General features: G+C 48.4%; 2 protein-coding genes across 2 annotated transcripts in view; both read left to right on the top strand.

Annotated features, from left to right (window-relative positions):
* The window catches only part of FKBP2 (FKBP prolyl isomerase 2), a 325,209-nt gene that overhangs the window by 143,174 nt on the left and 157,183 nt on the right, over positions 1-24,852 (top strand). The window lies entirely within an intron of this gene.
* DNAJC4 (DnaJ heat shock protein family (Hsp40) member C4) overlaps positions 16,488-24,852 on the top strand; it is a 61,131-nt gene continuing 52,766 nt past the window's right edge. The window contains exons 1-2 of the mRNA XM_060254546.1: positions 16,488-16,630; positions 21,210-21,309. Of these exons, the coding sequence (XP_060110529.1) occupies positions 16,539-16,630; positions 21,210-21,309 (192 nt within the window). The 5' untranslated portion in view covers positions 16,488-16,538. The remainder of the gene's footprint in view (positions 16,631-21,209; positions 21,310-24,852) is intronic.

The following is a 24,852-nucleotide window of genomic DNA, read 5'->3' as shown; positions in this document are numbered from 1 at the left end:
CTCAAGAGACCATAAGGAAACAGATGGTTCTTAAGATATCCGGGATGTGCATTGCAGAGGCTGAGCAAATGGTAGCTTGCCCAAAGCGGCCCTGCTGAGTCCGCGACTGCTGAGGGTGGGCTGAAATGTCTCTGCCAATCAGCGCCAGGCAGCTGACCTCCTGTGGCCCTTTCCGGGGAGAGACAGAAAAGGCCGTGCCCTGATCTCCTCGGTTTGCCGTCTCGCCACCTGCTTTGTGACAGGAGCTCCAGGGCCTTCTGACAAACGGTACGGAAGGTTTCATCGTAGCTTGACTAAATGCCAGCTGTGCCCGCTGCTAAAAGGACGCAAGGTTGCGTCCAAAGGGCTCAGCAAACAGCGCACGCGAGAGGGATGTCTCTTGTCACTTCTAGGGCTGCCGGACTGTGCAGTCGCATAACGGTTGCGCCAGGTCGTCCTCGTTCTCTGATAGAAAAGGATATCTTTTCCTAAACCAGTATTCATTCTCTCTCAAAGAAAGCATGATAGTTAAATGAAATCTTTCTCTGGCGAAGCAGTATAACTCTGCTGGATACTGGGGTCGAACAGTAGGGGATGGCTTTGCTTCTACGGCTGTTTTGTTTTTCCTGCCATTCCAAGAGAGAGAGAGAACGTCTTCAAATCAAATTCTGCTTTCCACGTTACACCCACACTCTGTACAGCCATGAGTGTGAGCCACTGCCCTTCTGGAGTTCGGCAAGGGAGACCCCGGTCATGTTTTATTTAATTTATTTTCCCTTTCTGTATATTGTGTCTTTCACCCCAGTGCGGGGCCCAGAGCAGCTTACATCATTCTCTCTTTGTTTTATCCTCACAACAACCCTATGAGGTAGGTGAAGCTGAGAGGGTGTGAATGGACCAGGGTCACCCAGCAGGCTTCCATGGTACAAGTGTGGATTGAAACCTGAACTTCCCAGCTTTGAGCTTGACATTTTAACTTTTCAAAAACTTTTTAAGTTGCGAAAGGAGAAAACGTAACAGGTCAAGCCATTCTGGCGGTTTTACTGAATTAGATCCTTGGCCTGTCGAGGTCAGTATCGTCTACTCAGACTGGCAGCGTCTACAGTATTGTCTGCTCAAGAGAGGCAGTTTGGTGTAGTGGTTAAGTGTGCAGACTTTTATCTGGGAGAATCGGGTTTGATTCCCCACTCCTCCACGTGCAGCTGCTGGAATGGCCTTGGGTCAGCCATAGCTCTGGCAGAGGTTGTCCTTGAAAGGGCAGCTGCTGTGAGAGCCCTTTCCAGCCCACCCACCTCACAGGGTGTCTGTTGTGGGGGAGGAAGATATAGGAGATTGTAGGCCGCTCTGAGTCTCTGATTCAGAGTGAAGGGCGGGGTATAAATCTGCAGTCTTCTTCCTCCTCCTCCTCCTTTTCTTTCTTCTTCTTCTTTCTTCTTCTTCTTCTCCAGGGTTTCATGCAGAGGTCTTTCACATCCCCTCCCACCTGGTCATTTTAACTGGAGATGCTGGGGATTGAACACGGGACCTTCTGTACGCAAAGCAGAGGCTCTTGGAGAGCAGGGGTTGGTTCCAAGGCATACAGTGATAATTGAATACAAGACGCACATACTCCCTCCCTGGTTTGTGGAAGAGCTGGGGTGGGGAAGTCTTGTCTGTGATGAGCAGACATGTTGGCCACCGACCAAGGCCAGCCGAATAGTGTCTACTTCTGGGCAACAGGCTCTTTAACACCTGACTGACCCTGTGGCTGGAACAGCTGCCACAGGGGCTGGATCACCAGCTGCTCGCTCTTGTGCACCACGCCAAGATGAAAACAGATAGGAAGATGCATAAGGGGGAGAGCTCAGGCAGGGCTTCTGTACCCTGCTAAAGGATCAAGGACTTCTGCCCTCAAAGCCTGAATTTGTCACCTCCTAAAGCAGCCTCTAAGTGCCCCCCTCCAAATTAAAATGGCCTGGTCCTCCTGGCCACTGGCAGAGGGCATTAGGTTGGGAAACTCCTGGCGATTTGGGGGTGGAGGCTGGGGGGTGGGGAGATAGACTTCAGTGGGACACAGTGCCATAGAGTCCACCCTCCAGTGTACATTTTCTGCAGAGGGACTGATCTCTGTAGTCTGGAAATGAGCTGTAATTCCAGGAGATCCGCAGGTCCCTCCTGGAGGCTGGCATCCCTGCCTGAAACCCTCTAGAACAAGGGTGGCCAAACAAGGGTGCAGCTTGGGAGCCACATGTGGCTCTTTCACACATGTTGTGTGGCTTTCGAAGCCCCCACCACCCTGTTGTTTGGTTTGGAGAAGGCATTTGTCTCTTTAAATCGTTTCTGCAAGCCAGCCTGCAGCCTGGAGAATGCATTCAAAGTCAAAGTTGCTTTCTTTCCACCTCTTCCTCCCTCCCTTCCTTCCTGCCCTCAAACATCTGACATTTATTCTTTGTGGCTCTTACATTAAACAGATTTGGCCACCCTTACTGTTGCTGCTGCTGCTGATATTGGATTTGTATCCTGCCCTTTACTCTGAATCTCAGAGTCTCAGAGCGGTCACAATCTCCTTTCCCTTCTTCCCTCACAACAAATATCCTGTGAGGTAGGTGGGACTGAGAGAGCTCTCCCAGAAGTTGCCCTTTCAAGGACAAGCTCTGTGAGACAATACTGAGTAGACAATACTGACTTTGATGGATTGAGGGTCTGATTCAGTACAAGGCAGCTTCATATGTTCAAATGTTCATATGAGAGCTATGGCTGACCTGAGGCCATTCCGCGAGTAGAGGACCGGGGAATCGAATCCATTTCTCCCAGATAAGAGTCCCCGCACTTAACTACTACACCGAACTGGCTCTCTTAAGGTCCTCATCTCCTAGGAAATCAATTTGGGGGTGCGTTCCAAGCCTCCATTGGAGGGGAATGCAAGAAAGTCATGCTGTACTGGCAGAAATCCTTGCGTCTGCAGAAAGACCCAAGCCTGATGAACGGAGTGAATGGGCAGATCTATCCTGTTCAAAACGTGGTCCTTTTGTCAGAAAAATAAAATAGTTGCTGACCAGGGGACTTGCGCTCTGCTTCTGAGCATGACTGCCAGAACCTGTAGACACTCCCTCCACACACACTCAGACCCCGAACTAACCTTTGGAAACTCTCTGCTTGGCATACTTTTTATCTGTTTATTTTTGACCTGGTTAACGGTGTAGAATTGATTTAGTGGGCTCCGGAGCTGTAATGAGCCAGATGGTGTTTTTGCGAACTCTGCACTGAGAACAAATAAACACCTAATAGTGCAGACTAGGCAGAACGGTGGCAGAAAAGCAAGGGAGGGTACGTGGCAGGGGGGCGCAAGGGGGCAAAGAGGGAGCAGCTGGTCCACCTCAACGCAGCGGGCTGGAGAGCGCCAGCTGGGCATGGCTCTTAGAGGGTGGCAGTCCATGTGGCTGGCGAAACAACAGCAGTGCCAAAACTGTCTCTCCCGCCCCCAAGAAGCATTTGGCTTGGGCTGTTTTTAACATTCTGCTTTCACCGTTTTTCTGTGTCTCTCTGGCTTTAAAATATATGTGTGGCTGATGTGGTTTTATTCATAGTTTTTGAAGCGTTTTTACTGCTCCATTTTTGTTCTGTCCTTACCCCAGGGAGCTCGGAGGCTAAGAAAAAAACCATGGTACAATGGGAAGAAATTCTTTATCCCAAATGCCTGTACCCCTACAAGGTTTGTGTTAAGCTTCCTCAAGGGGATCTGTAGAATATGAGTGCCGCTACGAAATGCCGTAGGGGTACTGATATTTGGAATAAAAAATGTCTTCCCACTGTGACATCATTTTTTTCTTCCTCTCATTGCTCAAGTTGGTGCAGCCCTTCGTTTTCTTCTCGTTCCAAGGAGCTCTGGACAATTTTAAGAATCTTCTCCCTCAGCCCAGCCAGTTTATCCCTACAAGCCATATTATCCTCGAAGCTGTGGAGTCTTGTGAGCAAAATTCTACTTCGTGAGCTACTGGCATTAAAGCTGTGAGCAAGCCATTTGCTCTTGGGCCATTTTTCCTGAGCCAAGACAAAAATGTGTGAGCTGGTGGTGGCTAAAAAGCCATGAGCTAGCTCACATTTACTCAGCTTAGAGGGAACACTGCCTACAAAGGGACGGTGGCTCAGTGGTAGAGCATCTGCTTGGGAAGCAGAAGGTCCCAGGTTCAATCCCTGGCATCTCCAAAAAAGGGTCCAGGCAAATAGGTGTGAAAAACCTCAGCTTGAGACCCTGGAGAGCCGCTGCCAGTCTGAGAAGACAATACTGACTTTGATGGACCAAAGGTCTGATTCAGTATAAGGCAGCTTCATATGTTCAAAGTACACTGTGAGACAGGCTAGGCTGAGGAAGAGTGACCGGTCTTTGTGGCTGCATGGGGATTTGAACCCAGATCTTCCAAGTCCTAGTCTTGGCACTAGTCTGACTGATATACCACACCATCTCTCTGTTGTTTTTGTTTCCATGTCTGTTATGGAGGGGTGTGGTCTCTAGTGATTTAGGAAAGGAAAGGTCCCCTGTGCAAGCACCAGTTGTTTCCGACTCTGGGGTGATGTTGCTTTCACGTTTTCATGGCAGACTTTTTACGGGTTGGTTTGCCATTGCCTACCCCAGTCATCTACACTTTCTCCCCAGCAAGCTGGGTACTCATTTTACCGACCTTGGAAAAATGGAAGGCTGAGTCAACCTGGAGCCGGCTACCTGAAAACCCAGCTTCTGCCGGGGATCGAACTCAGGTCGTAAGCAGAGCTTAGGACTGCAGTACTGCAGCTCTAACACTCTGCGCCATGGGACTTTTTCTAGTGATTTAGGGTTTCACAAAAATTGGTTGTAGAACGTTGCTCTTGTGGTTTGCCGATAAACTACTATGGCAGATTTTATATCTGTGTGTATGGGGGGGAAGGTAGGGTTGCCATCTCTGGGTTGGGAAATGCTTGAAGATTTGGAGATGAAGCATGGAGATGGTAGGGTTTAAGGAGTGGAGGGAGCTCAACAGGGTGCAGTGCCATGGAGTCCACCCTCCAAAGCAGCCATTTTCTCCAGGGGAACTGATCTCTGAGGCCCGGAGATCAGCTGTAAAAGTGGGAGATCTCCAGGCGCCACCTGGAGGCTGGCAACGATGGAAGGGGGCAGAACTTTTTTTTTTCAGGAGAAACAGATTGAGAACTACCAGGAAGGGCTTTCTCTGACCTGTGACCACCACAACAACGTGCCTTCCACGTCTGGCTCTGTTGAGACAGTGCTCGCTTCGGCAGCACATATACTAAAATTGGAACAATACAGAGTGCTGAGACAGGACACTTACAAGCTCTCTGCTCTTTTCATAGAAGTTCAGCAGCGGCAGGTTCCCTGAGGCGACAGCAGCCCATTGAAATGAATCATGCTTTCTTCCCCCGTACCCAATCACTTGCCAGTTTAGAGGTGAAAGAAGAGTTGCCAATTCCAGGTTGGGAAATTCCTGGAGATCTGGGGTTGGTACCTGGAAAGGCAGGACTTGGGGAGAGACCTCGGTATGGTATAATGCCATGCAGTCCACCTTCCAAAGTAGCCATTTTTCTTCCAGGAGAGCTGATCTGTGTAGTCTGGAGATCAGCGAGAAACTTGGGAGAGCTTCAGGCCTCATCTGGAGGTTGGCAACCCTAGGCAAAAGTAATGTCACTAAAGTGTCATCTGAGATGACAAAGCTTCCTAACAAGACATCCCCTCGCTCCGGGATTTTCCATTTATCACAGGAAACTATCCCTATGATTCTGTCTCTCTCTCTCTCTCTCTCCTTTTGGCTTTTTGCAAAACACCCTCCCCAAAGACACATTTGAAAGAGTCCCAAGATTTCAGTGGAACATTAGGAAAAACCTCCCTAATGAGTAGAGCAGTTTGTTTGCCAGAGAAGCCACTGGCTGGGGGCAGCAGAGATGCTGAGTTCCGCCTTGCTGGCAGTCTCCAGGCAGAGGCTGGGCAGCCATCTGCCAGGGATGCTTTAGCTTTAAATCTCTTGTGTCGAGTAGCAGGTTGGACTAGACGGCCTGCAAAGCCCTTTTTCAGCTTTATGATCCCCCTCTCCCTGCCACATTGCTATGTTTTCAGTTACCAAGAAAACTTGGCTGCTTTTAGAAAAACCTAGCTTTTTTGAGGCATCTGGGCTTTTTTGCCCGTTAACCGTTGATGCCACCAGTTTTAATTTATTGGTTGTGTAAGTTAAGAGAGTTGGTCGGTTTGTTCTTCCGAATCTTTGCAAGCTGCCTTGGTGATTTTTGTGCAGAATGGTAATCTTTCTGATATCTTTAAAGGCAAAAACCCCCGCGTGGGCCACCTAGCCAAATACAGCTCTCCAGCACCCAACCCCCCTTTTTAAAATCTCTGCTTCCTCTTCACTGTGGCTCGATTGAGGCACGGTGGGACGTTGTGCCCTGCAGGGTCTTCTTTAAACTGGGCAGCACAAAGCTTAAAACTACCCACCTTAAAGCACTTTTGCTTCTGCCAGTTTCCCCATTTCAATCCTGAAAAGTACATAGCCCTATTGTTCCTTTGTGTGTTCTCTTTCCACACCCCCAAGCCTCCTTGGCCCCTCATTTTCCTCCACCAGAGAGCCCTGCCTTGACATCCTTCTCTCTTTTTAAAAAATTGCTTGACTGGAGGCAGAATACGCATGCGCTTCCACCCTTTCTGTCCACATGTGAAAAGCAGAAAGTTAAGGGTGTAACTACAAGACCCGAGATTGGCCCAGGCTAGCCTGATCTCGGAAGCTAAGCCGGGTTGGCCTTGGTAGTGCCTGGTTGGGAGACCACCACACCAAGGAAGTCTTAGGTTGCTACGCAGAGGCAGACAATGGCTAACCACCTCTGTTCTTCTCTAGCCTTGAAAACCTATGGGGTTGCCATTAGTTGGTGATTTGCAAGCATTTTCTGCCACCATCAACTATAGGGCACCTAGACCCTCCCTTCCACCATTTCCACTAGTGAAAGCAGGATGGGAGGGGAATTAAAAGCTCCTTTCGCCCCTTCACAATGCTCCAGTTTTGTGTAGTGATTAAGCGCGCAGACTGTTACCTGGGAGAACCGGGTTTGATCCACTCCTCCACTTGCAGCTGCTGGAATGGCCTTGGGTCAGTCATAGCTCTCACAGAGTTTGTCCTTGAAAGGGCAGCTTCTGGGAGAGATCTCTCAGCCCCATCTACCTCACAGGGTATCTGTGTGGGGGAAGAAGATAGAGGAGATTGTAAGCTGCTCCGAGACTCTGAGATTCAGAGTGAAGGGTGGGATATAAATCCAATATCTTCTGTCTGTCTCTCTGTCTGTCTGTCTTCTCCTCCTCCTTTGCAGCACCAAACACTTTATAAGGTGAGTTCCAAAATGTGTCGGGTGTGTGGTGCCGCATGGCCTTCAGTGTGTATCAGGTTTCTGAATCCATAAGTGAGGGTTTCCCAGGAAGGTGGATGTACCATTTGCATTTCAGCCTTCCTGTGCTTTTTTCAACACACGTGCGTGTTTTCCCTTGAAGTTTCAAGCTGCAATCCTGTGTGCACTTGTTTCTTTTATTAGTTTGTCATTTTATTTCATTTATACCCGGCTTTTTGCTCCAATGAGGGCCCAAAGCCACTTAACATTGTTTTCTTCTCCCCCATTTTTATCCGCACAGCAGCCCTGTGAGATAGATTAGGCTGAGAGTATTTCCAAATACCGTTATTGGCATAGAAGTAAAAAGTACAGCATAGCAAATTTACATGGAGTTTCAGCTATAAAAACCAGTCAAACATCAAGAAGGGGAGCTAGTCTTTTGCTCCCTGATTGTTATGGCAGCCAAAAGGTACTTTGCAACTAGTGTATGACTAGCCCAAGGTCACCCAGCAAGCCTCTATGGCAGAGGCAGAATCTCAACCCGGATCTCCTGGATCCTAGCCCGACAGACACTCTAACCACTACACCACACTGAGAATAATTCTAAAATCCCATGTGTGTTGTGAACCCGCCTCATTGCATGGCCAGTGACCACCCATCATTCAGTTCAAAAAATCGAGACCCTGACGTTGGAACGGACCCCTGTGTTTTGCACACGTGCGATGTCTCATATTCCTTCCTAATCAACACGTAGACCCTTAGGCCGTTCAGTGCCTCTGTCATTCAAGACAAACCATCGGGGTCAATTGGCAGAAGAAGGGGCCCAGCACTCCGGACGTTGAAATGACTTTAATCACAATAATTCATTAACTTGGCATCGGGTGGGCATCTCTGACTCAGGCAGTCGAAGTGGTTTGCTAAAAATACACCCGGCGGCAGTGGCATCCGAGAGAGTGTGGTGGGGGCCGGCTCCGCTAGGGCAGTTTGCTCACACGTGTGGAAAACGCAGATCATTTCTTAACAAGCTTTTTCATAAGCCTTAACCCTTAGCAGGAATCTCCCCCCCCCCCAGCATGGAAGAAGCAGCAGTCTTTAGGGAAGGCAAGGTGGGGGGGGGGGGGGAAGGAGACAGCATGCAATCTGTGGCTAACCTGGCATCTCAAGAATGCCACTGTCTGCCATCCTCTATAATATTTGATCCAAGGCCACTCGGTTTCTTCACCCAGTTATATTTTTAACTTCAAGGGAAAAACCACGGTTATTGGGGGGGGGGGGCAGGAATGGCAGGGCGAGAACGCCAGTTACTGTAAGACTCTTTGAAAAGCCAAACAGACAAGCAGTCCATTTTTATCTGTAAATGGCAAGAAAAATGACAGCAACCCATAACGTCCTCTGGCAGCTCCGGCTTGCCTAGGGGCCTTTTAAATTTAACTTTTTTTTTTTCCTTCAGAGGTTTCCGAAGCCCCGGTGCTTGTTTGCCTTAGCGCAGCATCTGTTGGGGCTGGCCACGCGTGAATTTCAGGAAAGCTTGCAGGTTTTTTCCTTCGCCTTCCTCTGGATCGCAGGGCAGCTGGAGGGACTGGTCTGTAGAAATGGTTTCGTGAGAGAGGGCAGGAGAGTGATGGGTCTGCAGGGATGGGACGTGACAGAGGAAGGGTCTCGGATGGTTGCTGTAGCAACAAATTGACCATCTGACAATGGGGTGTGTGTGAAAATGGAAAGCGTCTCATAATTTGGCTCTCGATTAAGGAGGCGCCTGCAGACGTCAGGTTCTCAGTTCGCTGTGGGCACTTCAAGGTCAGAACGTGATACGGGCAGCATTCTCCAAGAGTTTGTTGTCGTCTGGCTGTGTGGGGATATAAAGAGCGACAGCCTGATCGAAGAAGGCACATTCATCTGGGAGCGGATTGGGGGCCAAATTTAGCGCATTGAAAAAAAGCATTCAGCCTGCCCCTGTTCCTTGACATGCTCTTTTCCATGTGCAGGGAGGTTTTTGTATTGCCTCTGAGCTGTAGCATGCTTGACTAGTGCCTGTAGCCCATGACTAGTGTCTGAGGTGGGGACCTTTTCCATATCTGTCTGTCTAATCTGTCATCTCTTCTTCTCCTCCTTCTCCTTCTTCTTCTCCTCCTCCTCCTCCATTTAGTTTATTCATTTACTTCATTTGTGTCCCATCCTTACTCCTCAATGGGAACCCAAGGTGGTATACATCTCCTCCATTTTTATCCTTACAACACCCTGAGAGCGAGACTCAGAGAGCATGTGACTGGCCCCAAGGGTCAGCCAAACGAGCGTCAATGGGACAAGTGAGGATTCAAACCTGGGTCTCCTAGGTACCTGTCCGATACTCTTAACTGCTTCTCCACACTAGCTTACTTTTGATATGCCTTGGGTTTGGTGCTGTTGGGAATCCAGTACCACCACCCACTCGCTTCCCAAACGTTATAGGGTTGCCAGCTTCCAGAAGTTGTGTGGAGATCCCTGGAGGAAATGGCTGCTTTGGAAGGAGCAGTTATTTAAAGAACTGTGACTGACCCAAGGTCACTCCAGCAGTTGCATGTGGAGGAGTACATAAGAGAAGCCATGTTTAATCAGGCCAGTGGCCCATCCAGTCCAACACTCTGTCACACAGTGGCTGAAAAAGCCAGGTGCCATCAGGAGGCCACCAGTGGGCCAGGACACTAGAAGCCCTCCCACTGTTTCCCCCCCCCCCGCCAAAGCACCCAGAATATAGAGAATCATTGCCCCAGACAGAAAGTTCCATCTATACCCTGTGGCTAATAGCCACTGGTGGACCTCTGCTCCATATGTTTATCCAGTCCCCTCTTGAAGTCAGCTATGCATGTAGAATCAAACCCTGTTCTCCCAGGTTAGAGTCCATGCTCTTACCCACTACACCAAACTGGCTCTCTGGAAACATCATTGCCACTGCACTCAAGGCTGTCCCCATGTGGAAAACACTTTGGTGCGGTTGAGCAGGTGGTGGGACTCATGTCCATCAACCGAAATGGCAGCCTTGCCATTCTCTCTGTTGCTTACTGCAGCCAGGTCAGAGACCAGTGGAGAGTGCATCTGAGTCCGTTTCCCCAGGGCATTTGTCCCACTGGCTGTGTCCTTGCACCTTTAGACAGTTTTAAGAGAACCTCTTCGGTCAGTTTGCTTGGGCAACCCTGCAGAAGCTGAAGTCGGCCTGGGTTCTCTCTCCTTCCTCTGCAGTCTGAAGCAGTGATTTGATACGGGAATAGATGCACCCTCCCTTTGGTTTCACTCTTTACGTAACTGACCCCTATGGAACGTGCAAATCCTGCCTTTTGGCCTCGTGCTTTTGCTTCAGTGCGAGGGGCAGCAAACCGACAATTAAAGAGACAAGCTGCATAAAAATTCTGAGCAAGACATCAACAAAGAGCCCGTATAAGAAAGCATAACTGGAAAAATACATTTCAACATTACTGATACGCAGGGAGGTTTTGTAGAAAAAGCCAAGCAGGAACACATTTTCATATTAAGCCACACCCCCTGATGTCACCATTGCTTTGCGGGCTTTTTTGTAGAAAAAACCCAGCAGGACCTTATTTGCATATTAGGACACACCCCCTGATGCCAAGTCAGCCAGAGCTGCGTTCCTGTTCATTCCTGCTCAAAAAAGCCCTGCTGATACTTGTTGTGTGGATTTGTAATCCATAATTTCCACAACCCAAGCATGGATGGTTGTGAGTCTTTCATTAGAAAGTGGCACACCTGAGATCTCACAATAAGTAATAAAAATATACAGCAGCACATTGTGCGATCGTTTTGGTGCAGTGGCATAAATCCATGCATGGTTTGCACTTCAATTGTTGGCAACTGTTCACTTCTATCACTTCCCTTTCTTTAAAGCATTGGTGAGAAGTTGAGTCCTGCGAAAACCTTTGCCTGCTGTTGTTCCCTTTGTGTGCTGGTTATTCTACCCCTCCAGTGGACCTTAAAGGTTTCATTCTCTCTTTAAAAGCACCATAGTTGGCTCCTTGCTGCTGCACATTTGGATCTAGAACCTTAGGTGGCATTTTCATATGTAAAGGGTTCCTTACACCTGCTGCGGAAGCAGCTAGAGACCATAGAAACATAGAGTTGGAAGGTGCCATACAGGCCACCTAGTCCAATTCCCCTGCTCAATGCAGGACCAGCCTAAAGCATCTATCCAGCCTCTACTGGAAGACTGCAAGTGGGCAAAGCTCACCACCTCCCTAGGCAGTCAATTCCAATGATAAACCACTCTTACTGTAAAAAACTCCTAATACCCAACTGGTAGCTTTCTGCCCATAATTAAACCCCCTATTATTGTGAGCAATACTCCCTCTAGTCTAAACTGTGGAGTCTCGTGAGCAAAAATTGTACTTTGTGAGCTACTGGCATTAATGTTGTGAGCTACTGCATAAATTAGTTTGTTTGGGGGCCATTTTTCCTGAGCTAAGACAAAAATGTGTGAGCCGGAGGCTGAAAAACGGTAAGCTAGCTCACACTAACTCGGCTGAGAGGGAACACTGATTGTGAGCAATGTTCCCTCTAAGCTGAGTTAGTTTGAACTAGCTCACAGTTGTTTAGCTTCTGGCTCACACATTTTTGTTTTAGCTTGGGAAGCAAACTCATTTATGCAGTTGCCAAATCGCTCGTTCACAACTTTAATGCCAATAGCTCATGAAGTAGAATTTTTGCTCACAAGACTCCACAGCTTAGAGGAAGCATTGATTGCAAGTTCTATCCTCTATGGAACCTTAGAATCATAGAGCTGGAAGGGGCCATATGGGATAGAGTAGACTAGAGTGACCCAAGCAGCCTGGTTTCTGGTATTTAACTGAGATCAATCAATCATCAGATCAGTCTTGAATTGCTAGGATCTTAGATCAGCTGTGATGGACACATGGAGAGAGCCATCAGCGCATCTACATGCAGTAAAATTTCAGAGCCATGTAATAGGTTGATTTCAGCAGCACAGACCTAATTAATAAAAAGAGTTAACCAGCTGGTTCCTTGTTGAGAGTACAGAGGGGAAAAAATTTGGCCACCTTGAAGGTAGTTTAATTAGAACAATCCGAGAGGAGGGAAATATAAAGATCATTGTGTTTGCCTGGAAAATTTGATGTTAGAGTTATGAAGGGCTTTTGTTGTCGGAAAAATCCCAGTAGGAACTCATTTGCTTATTAGGCCAAACCCCCTGACATCACCATTGTTGCACACAGGGCTTTTTGTAGAAAAAGCCTAGCAGGAACTTATTTGCATATTAGGCCACACCTCCTCGCACCAAGCCAGACGGAACTGCGTCCCTGCTCAAAAAAAGCCCTGGAGTTATGTTTAGAGATCCACTGTACACAGTGTTGTTTGGGCTGCACCTGGAGTACTGTGTGCAGTTTTGGAGGCCTCCCTTCCACAAGGATGTGAATGGAATGGAGTGAGTGCAGAAAAGAGTGACGAGGACTACCAGAGGCCTAAAAACCAAGCCCTGAAAAAAAGGCTGAGGGACTTGGGGAATGTCCAGTTTGGAGAAGAGGTGGGGAGGCATGATGTGGTTTGAAAGGCTGTCGCTTAGAGGAGGGCAGAGAGCAGTAGAGCAGGGGTGGCCAACGGTAGCTCTCCAGAAGTTTTTTGTCTACAACTCCCATCAGCCCCAGCCATTGGCCATGCTGGCTGGGGCTGATGGGAGTTGTAGGCAAAAAAAACATCTGGAAAGCTACTGTTGGCCACCCCTGCAGCAGAGGATGGAACTCACAATAATGGTTTTAAATTGCAGGTAGAAAGTTACCATCTGGATACTAGGGAAAACTCTTTTACAGTAGGAGTAGTTCAGCAGTCGAATCGGCTGCCTAGGGAGCTAATGAGCTCCTCCTCACTGGCAGTCTAGTAGTAGTGGCTGGATAAACACTTGTCAGGTGTAGTATTGAGCAGAGGGTTGGACTAGATGACCTCTATGGCCCCTTCCAACTCTATGATTCTGTGACCCAGTGTCTCTATTCAAAGGACCATACAGTAACACATGAGCATCTGTTTCAACCATGTCCTATCAGCAGGGTCCAATAATCGAAATCTACCACTGGCTGCAACTCTCAGTGGACATAGAGCAATGCCATACGTCACGTTGGCATAACCGTGCATATGCTTTGCATCAGGACACAGAGCGAAAAACCTAGTTCAGTTTCAGACTGGACATGCTATCTGGTCTGCACTGAAGGTGGCGTCTCTCTTTTGAACTGGGTTGGTAAATATTTTAAAAGGCAGGCAGGGCAGGGAAAAGTCATTGCCGGTCATTGCCCTGAGGAGCTGGCAGGCTGGCACTGTATCTGTCATTGTCTGAGTAGCTGCCAGAGACTTTGGCCTGGAACGTACACACCACTGTATTATTCTTGGCTCTCTTTGGTCTCCTTGGCTGAGAGCGCTTCCCACCTCGCTGCATCAGCTGTGGATCCTTGACATAGCCGTCGTTTCCCACCCCACCTACCCAGAGCCTGGCAGCAGTGTCCCCAGGCGTATGCGATCTCTAAACTTTATCCCTGAAGCTGCATTCACACACACAAAGGCAAGTGGCGCTTTCTTCTGTTTTGTATCCTGCTCCTTCTTCCAAGGAGCCCAGAGCAAAGTATGCTGGGATTTTCCGGTTCTGCCAACCCTGCGAGCTGAGATCAAGTGGAAATATAGCAGCTGGCCCACGGTCATGCCCTGATGTTTATAACTGAGCGGGGACAAACTCAGGTAAGAACATAAGAGGAGCCATGTTGGATCAGGCCAATGGACCATCCAGTCCAACACTGTGTCACACTGTGGCCAGAAAACCAGGTGCTATCAGGAGGTCCATCAGTGGGACCAGGACACTAGAAGCCCTACCACTGTTGCTTGCCCCCCCCCCCCCCCCAAGCACCATGGATACAGAACATTACTGCTGCAGAGTTCCATCAATTCACTGTGGCTAATAGCCACTGATGGACCTCTGCTCCATATGCTTATCCAATCCCCTCTTGAAGCTGTCAAAGCTTGTAGCTGCCACCACCTCCTGTGGCAGTGAATTCCATGTGTTAATCACCCTTTGGGTGAAGAAATACTTCCTTTTGTCTTCTTGGCTTAACCCTGTACCCTGCAGTGGCTTGTTGCTTAAAAGCTTCTGTCGTGCATATTTGTCAACAGCTACTTCCCTGTTACATAGTCGTGTGCATTCTTGGATAAGCCAATAGAACACTTGGGGTAAATGGGAGCTGAGGCTGCATAGTGGCTAAAGCTTAGTTCAGACACAATGCAAAGCCGTGGATTTTGGTGAACAAGTAACAAATGCAAGACAGGAAGGAGTCTGGGTATTGTTGTGTGATCCTTCCTCATCTTCTCACACACAGTGGAATGAGCAGATGCTTCCTGGTTTGCAACAAACTATACTGGGATTGAGGACCTAGTGGTTCACGTCCCCAAACTTCTCTGGAGCTCGCTGAGTAATCTTGGGGCCAGTCACTCTCTCCATCCACCTCAACTCTCAAGGCTGTTGTAAGAATAAAATGAGTGGAGCTCTTCATGAAAGGTGCTCTGAGTTTAGGTTAGGGTGGGATTTGGAGGAGGAAAAGTCAAACGGAGTCAACAAAATGCTTTGGAAAACAAAGTTTCAGTCCATTGGCTTGCAAACTACGACTTCATTCTGATTGGAGAAATGTCTGATGGGAATACCGGTTTGCTAGGCAAGCTGACCTCATGTTACAATTAACTGTGGTTTACTACAAAGCAGGAAGGTGGCTGGGTCGTTTACTGAGTGTGTGCAAGTGAACCTCTGGCTTTCTCCCTCTATGCTCCACCATGGCAGCTTTGCTCATCGGAGCAGGGTCTTCTGCAGATGCCAGCCTGCACATGGACAAAATCAACAACTGCCTATACAGGTGCCTCCTCTGTGGTGGCCCCTGCCCCCTCTGGAATGGCCTGCCTGAGGAGGTCGGGAAGGCTCCCACTCTCCTGGTTTTCCTACAAACTATGCAAAACTGAATAATTCAAGAGGGCTTTTCTTCTCTTCACAGGCAGTAGAGTCGCACTGTACTAAACAATTTACAAAGTTAGTTGGATAAATTATTAGGGACTGTGGTGTATACTACTATGTCTAGCTTGCTGAAACTAGGTTCCTGCTATGGAATATTGCATCTTTTAATACAGGGGTGTTAAACATGTGGCCCTGGGGGCCAAATCAGGCCCCTGGAGGGCTCCTATCAGGCCTGTGAGCAACTGGCTGTCATCTGTTTCCATCTCCTTCTCTCTTGCTTCCTTCTGCATCACAGCTTGCTTTGCCAGGCTCTTTCAATCGCACTGCTGAGCTACTGAGCCAAGCCTCTCTTCCTTCTATTGGCTGAGGCTCCTCTCCCTCCTGGTCCTCTGAGGAACTTTGCCCAGTTCCCTGGATCGCTTAGGGAGAGATACAAAGAAGAGAGATACCGTTTTAAGTTTTTAAAAAAATCTTTAATTGTGTGTGTCTGTGTCCTTTGTAAAGTTTATATCTCTGCTACCTGGCATTACATTTTATGACACGCATGGCCCAGCCCATCAAGGTCTCATTTATGTCAGATCCGGCCCTCATAGCAAATGAGTTTGACACCCCTGATTTAATGTGTTGTGCTAATACTTAATGCTTTGCTTCTGTCCTTAAGCTTTTGGCTGGTTCTACAACCCTAAGCTGATTGCATTGTTTATTGGATGTCCCACCCATCGATTGTATTGACTTTCACTGTGTAATCTGCCTAGAGACTTTCACTGTGTAATCTGCGTGAGAATGGCAGACTGTAAATAATGTAAATAAACCTCAGTCCTGTAGTCTGCAACGTGGAGAGCGTGACACTGGCCTGCCTTATAGGTCTGTGGTAACAATTAGGATCTATCATGTAGGGGCAAGTCTGTTGATGACCTCCAAGAGCTGTAATTTTCTCCATTCAGAAGCATTGTCCTACCATAGCGTGCCTTCCAAACCTGCACATGCAACAAATAGATCGGTCCCTTCGCCGCCACCCCTCAAATGAGTGCACAGTCTAAAAACAGCCAGTGGGGAGAACAATGGATAGGGAGAAGAAATGTTTGTGGGGAAGAGCAGCCGTAAGCACTTCCTGCTTGGGTGCAGTTGAGAATGAGCTGCTGAGTAGTATTGTTAAATGGAACAACTCTGATTGTCTCCCTGTGCTCTTCTCCAGTGATTACCTATCTGCTGCATCCCAGGACCTGGGTGTGGTGCTCCTTGGGGGCTGAAGATGACCTCAGCCATTCCCTATCTCATCTGCAGATGCTGCCGACAGTGTCAAGATGCTGGGCGCCGAGCATTCTCAACCGCCCTCTACAATTGGTGAGATCTCCCCCCCCCCCTTCAATTATCCAGGGCATCTGGGACTTGACCCAAGTTGGCAGGGACCTGGTTAGCAGCCTTCCTGGGACTGAGAGCCTCAGAGCCAGTTTGGTGTAGTGGTTAAGTGCGCAGACTCTTATCTTGGAGATCCAAGTTTGATTCCGAGCTCTCATTTGCAGCTGCTGGAATGGCCTTGGGTCAGCCATAGCTCTCGCAGGAGTTGTCCTTGGTCGTTTTCGCACTCACCTCCAGCCGGCGCGACCCCCCTCTTCACCGCGCAGGATCTGCACGGATTTCGCACTAAATGCCGCGGAGCAGCCTTTTGCGCCGGAAACTCCCGTCGCAAAAGCCGCGCAAACGCCAAACTGCTTTTTGGCGATTTACGTTTGAGCGGCTTTTGTGCCGGGAGTTTCCGGCGCAAAAGGCTGCTCCGCGGCATTTAGTGCGAAATCCGCGCAGATCCTGCGCGGTGAAGAGGGGGGTCGCGCCGGCTGGAGGTGAGTGCGAAAACGACCCTTGAAAGGGCAGCTTCTGTGAGAACTCTCTCAGCCCCACCCGCCTCTGTTGTGGGAGGAGAGGATAAAGAAGATTGTGAGCCACTCTGAGATTCAGAGTATAGGGTGGGATATAAATCCAATGTCGTCATCATCTTCGGGCATGGAAGGGGGCAGAGGTGCACAGGGAGAGCCAGGGTGGTGTAGTGGACGCAGCAGCAGAGTAGGCCTCTGGGTGATCCAGGTTCGAAACCCCACTTTAAGTGTGGAAGCTGGCTGAATGGCCTTGGGCCTGTCATTCTTGGCCTGGCCTACTTCATAGGTTTGTTGTGAGAAAACAAAGGAGGGGAACCATGTTCCAATCCACTTTGAGTGCCAACTGGGGTCAAAACCAGGCTATACGGGACTTTTTTTTTATTATCAGGAATGCAGTTCCAGTTGGCTTGACACCAAGGAGTGTGGCTTAATATGCAAATTAGTTCCTGCTGGACCCCAAGGATATAGATAAATAAATGCTTGCTTAGATGACTTGGGCCTTGGAGTGGGCATCCTCTTGATTGGCTTGGGCCCTTGGAGTGGGCAGCCTCTTGATTGGCTTGGGCCCTTGGAGTGGGCAGCCTCTTGATTGGCTTGGGCCCTTGGAGTGGGCAGCCTCTTGATTGGCCAAGGCCAACATAAATACCTCAAGCCTGACCCAGAGAGACCTTCTACCTGCTGTTCCGTCTCCAGGACCCAGAGAGTTGGAAAGCACATGCTCCTGTCCTGGATTTAGACTTCCTCAGAGGATCACCCCATCCCTCTTTTCCCAGTGTATTAAACATCCTTCCGTTGGCTGCATCCGGTGGGCAGAGAGCATCACCCCACCCATGCCTCAAGGCCACTCCTGTTTAAATAAAACAATTATTTACTCTGGTCGAATTAGCAAGATTTATTCCCAGAATAACAGGGGAGCGCTGGAGGTGGCGGGGGGGGGGAGGGAGGAAAGGCAAAACCTCACTTCTGCTGGCAATTTTCCCGCCTTCCAGGCTGTCCCTGATAAAGGGGAGGCACTTTGGTTGGCTGATTCAGGCGCTATTATATACACAGCTGGTGAATGTTATAAATATCCTTCTCCAGCCCTGTCCTCTTAAGTTTGTGATGAACCTCCTGTTCTTTCATGTTCGGTATACGTGTGTCAGGAAGAGAAACGTGCTCTGTGGTGCGTAGTTCCCCCAGGTCTCTTGGGTACCCTGTCTGAATCTGAATTCACCATGCGTAGGGTGGTGATAGTGGAGGAGCCACATCTTTAAAACCAACACCTTTTATCTGCCCATTTTCTTCTCTGGACATCTTCCAGCTTAGCGGTTGCAGCGTTTAGAAGCATTTTTGGAATGACGTTTTGTAAAACAGTCCTTGTGGAGAATGTTCCATCGAAATGGAACATCAGGATCATCTTGCTGGATCGAACCAAAGGTTCATCTGGGCCAGTATCTGGTTTTCAGTAGGGCCAATAAGATCATTTCTGGTCGCTCACAGATAAGACAAGGAAGTGACCGCTTTTGCCCCCAGTAGAGTCTGTGATTTGCAGGTGTGCTGCCTCGGGGCATGCAGTATTGCATTTGTCTTCACAACACCCTGGGAAGCACTTAAACGTCCTTTTCAGGCAGGTAGCCATCAATGCTCCCTCTAGGCTGTGGAGTTTTGTGAGCAAAAATTCTGCTTCATGAGCTACTGGCATTAAAGTTGTGAGCAAGAGGTCTGGCTACTGCATAAATTAGTTTGCTCTGGAGCAATCCTTCCTGAGCTAAGACAAAAATGTGTGATCTGGAGGCTAAAAAACTGTGAGTTAGCTCACACGAACTCAACTTACTGGTCTGCAGTAGAAGAGCGAAATTCAAGACAGGTAACTCCTTAGACAAGTAAGATTTTCTGGATATAAGCTTTTGAGAGTCGTAGCTCTGACAAAGGGAACTTTGGTTCTTGAAAGCTCATATTCTGGAAATCTTGTTGGTCTGTAAGATGCTACTGGACTTGAATTTAGACATACCAATTTAGTTCAGACCTTATGCCAAACTATGGGCTGGCGAACCTCAGTTGAGAACCCAAACCAGGGTTTAATGCTTCCAAGCATCCAGCAGGCAGACTATGAGGATTGTGAGGAACTCCAAAGGGATCTGTTGAGGCTGGGTGAGTGGGCGTCAACGTGGCAGATGCGGTTCAATGTGGCCAAGTGCAAAGTAATGCACATTGGGGCCAAGAATCCCAGCTACAAATACAAGTTGATGGGGTGTGAACTGGCAGAGACAGACCAAGAGAGAGATCTTGGGGTCATGGTAGATAATTCACTGAAAATGTCAAGACAGTGTGCGTTTGCAATAAAAAAGGCCAACGCCATGCTGGGAATTATTAGGAAGGGAATTGAAAACAAATCAGCCAGTATCATAATGCCTCTGTATAAATCGATGGTGCGGTCTCATTTGGAGTACTGTGTGCAGTTCTGGTCGCCGCACCTCAAAAAGGATATTATAGCATTGGAGAAAGTTCAGAAAAGGGCAACTAAAATGATTAAAGGGCTGGAACACCTTCCCTATGAAGAAAGGTTGAAACGCTTAGGGCTCTTTAGCTTGGAGAAACGTCGACTGAGGGGTGACATGATAGAAGTTTACAAGATAATGCATGGGATGGAGAAAGTAGAGAAAGAAGTACTTTTCTCCCTTTCTCACAATACAAGAACTCGTGGGCATTCGATGAAATTGCTGAGCAGACAGGTTAAAACGGATAAAAGGAAGTATTTCCTCACCCAAAGGGTGATTAACATGTGGAATTCACTGCCACAGGAGGTGGTGACGTCCACAAGCATAGCCACCTTCAAGAAGGGGTTAGATAAAAATATGGAGCAGAGGTCCATCAGTGGCTATTAGCCACAGTGTGTGTGTGTGTGTGTGTGTATATATATATATATATATATATATATATATATATATATATATATATATATATATATATATATATATTTGGCCGCTGTGTGACACAGAATGTTGGACTGGATGGGCCATTGGCCTGATCTAACATGGCTTCTCTTATGTTCTTATGTTCTTATGCCTGAGAGCTGGTTTTCTGTCTCTGGCGGTTTCTGCCAAGGGTGACTTCTGATGGCCAGTTTGATGTAGTGGTTAAGTGCGCAGACTCTTATCTGGGAGAACCGGATTTGATTCCCCACTCCTCCACTTGCAGCTGCTGGAATGGCCTTGGGTCAGCCATAGCTTTCACAGGAGTTGTCCTTGAAAGGGCAGCTGCTGCTGTAAAAGCTCTCCCAGCCCCACCCATCTCACAGGGTGTCTGTTGTGGGGTGAGGGGGAGGTAGAGGAGATTGAGACTCTGAGATTCAGAGTATACGGCAGGATGTAAATCCAATATCTTCTTCTTCTTCATTGATAGGCCTCTCCTCCATGCGTCTGCTGATAGTTTCTTGCTAGCACGCATACAGCCACTCTGTTTCCATATGTGAAGGTCATAGAATCCCAGAGTTGGAAGGGGCCAGACAGGCCATCTAGTCCAGACCCCTGCTCAATGCAGGATCAGGATTATTTTATCTACAGTCAGGGCTTTTTTTTGTCTCAGGAACTCCTTTGCATATTAAGCCCCACTCCCACCCCGATGTAGCCAATCCTGCAAGAGCTTACCAGGCCCTTAGTACAGGGCTACTTCCCACTGCCGCCCTGAGCCTGTCAGGAGAGGGTGGGATTTAAATTTGACAAATAAATAATAATTACTTGGCCTACTCCCATGCGCCAGCCCTGTATGTCCCTGTTGATACACCCCAGGATCATATATGATACTGGCCCAGGCCTGGATAGCTCAGGCTAGGCCACTCTTATCAGATATTGGAAGCTAAGCAGGTTCTGCTCTTGTCAGTGTTTGGATGGGAGACCAGCAAGCCAATCCAGGGTGGCTACGCAGAGGAAGGCAATAGCAAACCACCTCTGAAAGTCTCTTGCTTTGAAAACCCCATAGGGTCTCCATCAGTTGGCTGCTTGACTTGACAAAAAAAAGATGACGACGCCCCTGCCACGGCTGAGTCAGCAACTCTGCTCTCCTCTTCGTAGGTCTCCAGCCAGGGACAGCAATTACTATGATTTGTTGGGGATCAAACCAGATGCCACGTTCGAGGAGATCAAACATGCCTTCTTCAGCAAATCCAAGAAGGTACGTTACAAAACGGAGAGAGGGGGGGTTGCCCTTCGGCTCATCCAAGCCACAGATCTTTGCAGGAGGAAGCACTGCCACCCCCACCGGCAGATAGAGTGAAATACCGGGGCTGGTGTGACGTCTGGTCCAGGAGGCCAAGGGAGAAGGGGGTTGTGGGCATCGGTGCTTTCAGTTGCGGCAGGGGCCTCGTTTCATTATTGCTGCTTCCTTCTCTTCCTCTGACGGTCTTGGCAGTGGCTGATAAGCAGCTTTGTACATCGGCCTATCTTTGAAAAGCAGGCAGCCACTGCGGCTGGTTCAGAATGTGGCAGCGGAGATCTCATTGGTGGTCCTGCGTGCGGAACATATTCCTGTCTCGATTTCACTGGCTTCTGCTTAATTTCTGAGCCCAGTTCAAAGCTCTGCTGTTGAGCCTGAGATCCCTCATTGGTCTGAGGCCAAGCGTATCCTAAGGTTTACCTTCTCCTGTTTGGGCTCTCCTGTTTAATTTCAGAGGCCCTGCTTTGCATTCTGGAGGCAGTGTTCACAGGAGACGGGGCCTTTTCGATGGTGGTTCCAAGATGGTGGCATTCTCTCCTGGATCACGTGGCTTCCTCCATGATGAGTCCTGAGCAGCTCAAAATTCATTTTGCCCTTTTGTAAAAGCTTTTGCAGAAGAAGACAGCTACTCTGTTGCTGCTCCATAATGCCATTCCCGATGGTCAGCGCTGTGTTTGCAGAATTGTGCCAGTGGTACATAAGTAGCTTATGGAATTTGCTGTCATGAGATAGAGCAACTTATATATAATACTAGTGGACTTTAAAAAAAAAAATCATGCAGGAGGGAAGTTATTATTTAGCCATGTTGGCTAAGTGGAGCCCCCATATTCAGAGACAGTATACCTTTGAATGTCAGTTGCTGAAGAGCAGCAGCAAGAGAGGGATGTTACTGTCCTGCTTTACTGGCTGGCATCTGGCTGACTGCTGTGGGAAACAGTGTGGATTAAATGGGTCTGTGGACTGATGCAGTAGGGCTGCTGTGAGTTTTCTTTTGGTGGAAAGGTGGCATGTGCACATTCTAAATAACAACGTTTGGAACAGGAAAAGAGCAGGCCAAGAGGGAGGCTCTTAACTCTTTCCCACTTGCAGGTTCTCTGTTTCACATCATGCTCGCCAGCTCCCGATTACTGAGATCGGCTTGTAGAGTACCCACTCAGCGGGCCTCCGTGACGGAGCCAGGATTCGAAGCCTGGTCTCCCTGATCCTAATCGGACACTTTGAACTGCTTCTGCCGTGCATGGTATCTAGCTTAAAAGCTCCTCACACAAGCGCACAGGTTTCAGGCCCTTGCAAAAAAACCAACAACAGTTCTGTCAGTGGTCTCTGTGACCCCCCCCCCCCCCGAGGATCTAGGATTGCCAACCTCCAAGTGGGGCCTTAAGATCTCACACTATTCCACCTGATCTCCATACAGTAGAAATCAGTTCCCCTGGAGAAAATAACTGTCTGTTGCGGCAAAACAGTAACAAGTCCAGTAGCTCCTTTAAGAGCAACAAATTTCATTGTAGCATAAGCTTTTGAGAAACATAGCTCTCTTCATCAGATGCATCTGACGAAGGGAGCTGTGTTTCTCAAAAGCTTATGCTACAATACAATTTGTTAGTCTTAAAGATGTACTGGGCTCTTCACTATCCTGGAGAAAATGGCTGCTTTGGAGAGTGAACACTATAGCATTGTAAGCTGCTGAGGTCCCTCCTGTCCCCAAACTCCTCTCTCCCCAGGCTTTACCTCTCAAGTCTCCAGGTGTTTTTCAGCCCAGAGCTGGCAACCCTGCAGGGGCCCCAGGCCAGGGGTTTGAAGACCATTGGTATAGAGCTTGTTAGTATCAAGCCAGCTAGACCTTCTGATGTTTATTTTAGAGGCAGTACGGGTCAGGGTCCTCCCCACATCAGCCTCCCCTCAGAACTCTAGTGCAAGCAAGGGGTGCGTTCCCCCACAAGCCCCATCCTTCAAAACAGAAGCGCCATTCCCGTTTGTTGCAGAGGGGCTTTCCCTGGAGAACACCCCTGTGGGTCACACGGACAGTCTTAAGCTTGAATGAAGAACTGTGAGTGTGGGTACGTGTGCGTGTGTGTGTTTGTGTGCACGTGCCAAGGAAGGATGTGATGACTTCCATTTTCTCAGAGAGAGAGAGAGAGTGAGTAATCTCTGGTGCATCTTGAAATCTGCTTTTCGCTCGCCGCCATCACATCTAATTAATTCTCCATCGCCTGCTTGCCTCCATTCCAGGTCGGCTGCAAACTGTAATTTTGCCTGCCTTTGAAACGTCTTTTTCCCTTCCTTCCCCCCCCCCCCCCTTTTAATTTTTTTTTCCACATCCAGCCTCGATTAAGAGTTGGGAGAAATTCAACAGCTTACACAATATACCTTGTGACAATTTCATTAGTTTTAGTTTTAAAGGGGGGTTACGCCGCTCTTTGTCTTTTTTGGCATTTCCCCTTCCCTTTGGTTCTGGTCTTCAGCCTGGCAGAACTGAATGGACTATGGAGTTTATAGAATAATTGCAGGAAACACAGTGGAGTGCTTCTGAAGGGAAAAGGAGCAACTAAGCCTGGGGCATGTCTTTAAAATAAAATAAATCCAGTGACCCGTTTGTCATCCCTCTGTCTTCAGGCGTCTCCTTGAGTTTCTCCTCCCTCAGCTTTCCTGAAGAGGGCAGTGTTGGGCCAGAAGTGTGCTAGTGTAGCTTCTTTTAAGAAAACCAGCCTTTTTGGTCACTGGAGCATACCGGTTTGAATTCCCGCTCGGGTCCAGGTTTTAATTTGTCTGCCTGTGTGAAAAGAGAGGTCGAGAATGTGAAAGAAAGACAACCTATGTTTGTAATCAACAAAGCCTTGCATTTTCCATAAGGAGGCATCTCAGTCCACTTTGAGTACATCCAGTCCCTGGTTGAATTGAGACTGCACCCAGAAACCTTTTGTAATGTTGGACAGTGGTCCTAGGCCAAGGGTGGCCAAGCTGTGGCTCTTGCACACGTATTGTGTGGGTCTTGAAGCCCCCATCACCCTGATGACTGGCTTGGAGAAGGCTGTCTCTTTAAATCACTTCACCAGGCTTAACCAGTTGATGGCTTGTACAATGCATTTAAAGTCGCTTTCTTTGCACCGCTATCTCCTTCCTCCCGCCCCCATCTATTTGCCTTCCTTCCTTCCTTCCTTCCTTCCTTCCTTCCTTCCTTCCTTCCTTCCTTCCTTCCTTCCTTCCTTCCTTCCTTCCTTCCTTCCTTCCTTCCTTCCTTCCTTCCTTCCTTCCTTCCTTCCTTCCTTCCTCCCTTCCTCCCTTCCTCCCTTCCTCCCTTCCTTCCTTCCTTCCTTCCTGTCTTGCGGCTCTCAAACATCTGACACTTACTCTATGTGGCTCTTATGTTAAGCAAGTTTGCCCACCCCTGTCTTAGGCCATCAGTAATCACCCTTGGCAGAAACCACCGGAGACACCTGACTGATTTCTTTTATCTACAGTCAGGGCTATTTTTTGTCGCAGGAATTCCTTTGCATATTAAGC

The sequence above is a fragment of the Heteronotia binoei genome, chromosome 1, assembly GCF_032191835.1.
Source record: "Heteronotia binoei isolate CCM8104 ecotype False Entrance Well chromosome 1, APGP_CSIRO_Hbin_v1, whole genome shotgun sequence".
NCBI lineage: Eukaryota > Metazoa > Chordata > Lepidosauria > Squamata > Gekkonidae > Heteronotia > Heteronotia binoei.
Note: the sequence above shows the minus strand (reverse complement) of the source record. Positions and strands in the feature narration are given on the sequence as shown.